The sequence below is a fragment of the Theobroma umbraticum genome, unplaced genomic scaffold (assembly GCF_002168275.2).
Source record: "Theobroma umbraticum cultivar Fairchild unplaced genomic scaffold, ASM216827v3 scaffold_67.0, whole genome shotgun sequence".
In the NCBI taxonomy this organism is placed as follows: Eukaryota; Viridiplantae; Streptophyta; class Magnoliopsida; order Malvales; family Malvaceae; genus Theobroma; species Theobroma umbraticum.
In genome coordinates, this window is record NW_018397262.1 from 5,536,376 (window position 1) to 5,538,992 (window position 2,617).

The following is a 2,617-nucleotide window of genomic DNA, read 5'->3' on the forward strand; positions in this document are numbered from 1 at the left end:
TTCCTTTTTATTTGTTTCTTTCCCTGTTTCACCTTCTCTTCTCTTTAATTCAATTTTCTTTTGAAAAGTTAAGATCAACCAGCAAAAAAAAAAAAATGGACGAAAGGTTTTATTTAAATTGTTTCAATTTTGAAAATTAATAATTTGAATTGTGACGTCGTGAGATTTAATTTTTCATGTGAAATAACTCACACTTTCTAAGATTTTCTAATGTATACTTTTATCTATGTAATTTATCTAATTAAAAATAAAGACCGGGAAATTATAGGTTTTCAGTAATATATATGAAGATAAAAATATATAAAAAAATCAATTCAAAAAACAGTACAAAAAATTCATTTCATAAATATCAAGTTTTATTAGAATGTTTTTTAATATTATGGTTACATGGTAAATTCATACTGGACGATTTTAGTTTCCGAAGACATGATTTTCAATTTCTTCTTCCTTACAGAATGTGTTATAATTCCACAAAATAATTTAAGCAATTAGCAATTGTCATGAAAAGAATTCTAACCTTAAAAACGTTGCTTTCTTTCGTCACGTAAATCTCTCTTAGCACAGAGCTAGTCTGCGGACAGTAGCAAGGGAGTTTGCTGGTTATATTACTTTCTAGGCCTTTGCTCTCTGCATCTTCTTCCAATAACTATCTGTCAGTCAGGACAGGTACTTTCTCATATCAAATGGGTTAATATGCTCAGAATTTATTTTTCATTAGTACTGAATAATTTATTTTAATTCCTTTACTTTATAAATTTGATATGTCTCTGCATCATTCTTCAACGAATCAATACCACAATTTGGTGCAGCGACAAGCTTTAATATGGACTTGATTGGACCTATCATTGAGGTTATTAAGTTCATTAGTCAATCAGCTAGAAAGCGTCTAAGATACCACAGAAAATTCAGTGAATATGTGGAAGATTTCAAACAAGCTCAAGCAGATTTGAATAACCGGAAGGGGGATATTCATCAACAATTGCAAGACGAGCATCGTTTTGGGAAAAAGCCAAAGCTGGAAGTTGAAAGTTGGTTCAACAAAGTAGAAGAGAAGCTTGGTCACGCTCAACATGTTGCGGATAAAGTCAGGAAGGGAAATATCTCTTTCGTTCTTGCTTAGGGAAGGTTGTTGATGAAACCACTCAAGCAATGAAGAAAGTATATGATGAAGGTCAGTTCTCCGGAAGCTTGGTGGTCAACGACTCCTCGACCATAGCTGCTGAACTACCAACACCAGAAATAACAGGTGAAACTAATGTAAGAGAGGAAATTCGTAAGTATTTGATGGGGGATGAAGTTAGAATGATTGGAGTGTGCGGGATGGGAGGAATCGGTAAAACAACCATAATGAAGCATGTCCATAATAGGTTGTTGAAAGAAGATAAGTTTAAGAAATTGATTTGGGCAACTGTATCCCAAGACTTTGATGTTCGACGGCTACAAAATGTCATTGCAAGCCAATTGAAAGAGACCTTATCGGATGATAAAAATACAACTATTAGGGCTGGAGAGCTATTGGAAATGTTGAGGAAACAAGGGAGCTATGTTCTAATATTAGATGATGTATGGAGCAGCTTCTGTCTTGAGGATGTTGGAATCCTTGAGCCAACTACAGATAATGGATGCAAGTTAGTGTTGACAACGCGCTCCGAAAAGGTTGTTCGAGAAATGGATTGTAAGAAAGTCCAAGTGCCCTATCTTTTGACGGATGAGGCGATGCAATTATTCTTAAGCAAAGTCGGACAAGACATGTTGCCTAATCCAAATTTAGAATCGATTATGAAGGATGTTGTCCGCGAATGTGGTGGTCTCCCTCTTGCAATTGTCACAATAGCTGGTTGTATGAGGGGAATATCTGATCCCTGTGTGGAGAAATGCTTTGAATGAATTGAGAGGTTACATAAGAAACATCGATGAGATGGAAGATAAGGTGTTTAGCTGTTTAAGATTCAGCTACGATCGCCTGAAACAAAAAGATCAAGATTGTTTTTTATATTGTGCATTATTTCCTGAAGATTATAAAATCAATGAAGAGGAAATAGTTGAATATTGGATGGAAGAAGGACTTATAGATGACATGGGAACTAGACAAGAAATGCAGGATAATGGTCACTCTATTTTACGGAAGCTTGAAGAAAACTGTTTGTTAGAAAGGGTACACACATAAAGATGCATGATGTTGTGAGAGATATGGCTTTACATATCACAAGAAAAAGATTTTATGTAAAAGCCGGTAAGCAATTGAAAGATCTGTCCGATACAAATGAATGGGGTGAAGATGTCGAGAAGGTTTCCTTGATGAGGAATTCTATATTAAAAATTCCTCAAAATATTCATCTCCAAAATGTCAAAAGCTGACAACTTTGTTGCTCTCAAACAATTCCTTAAAAGAAATTCCAGAATCTTTTTTTGAGCACATGCCTAATCTCAAGATTCTTGATCTTTCTGGGAATGATATTGAAAAGTTGCCTGATTCTATCTCCAATTTAAAGAAGCTCACAGCATTGTTGCTTTGTCATTGCGCAGCATTAGAGAATGTACCGTCTCTATCAAAGCTTCAAGCTTTGAAGAAATTGAATCTTGAAAGTACAGGGATCAAGAAAATCCCTCAAGGTTT

At 34.9% G+C, this 2,617-nt stretch overlaps 1 protein-coding gene across 1 annotated transcript in view; it reads left to right on the forward strand.

The window, feature by feature from the left end:
* Positions 1-654: 654 nt before the first annotated feature.
* The window catches only part of LOC149527010 (disease resistance protein At4g27190-like), a 2,207-nt gene continuing 244 nt past the window's right edge, over positions 655-2,617 (forward strand). Inside the window, 6 exon segments of the mRNA XM_089783920.1 lie at positions 655-666; positions 810-1,088; positions 1,091-1,862; positions 1,864-2,150; positions 2,153-2,332; positions 2,335-2,617. The exon segment at positions 2,335-2,617 is cut by the window's right edge and continues 244 nt beyond it. Coding sequence (XP_089640046.1) covers positions 824-1,088; positions 1,091-1,862; positions 1,864-2,150; positions 2,153-2,332; positions 2,335-2,617 — 1,787 coding nt within the window. The 5' untranslated portion in view covers positions 655-666; positions 810-823.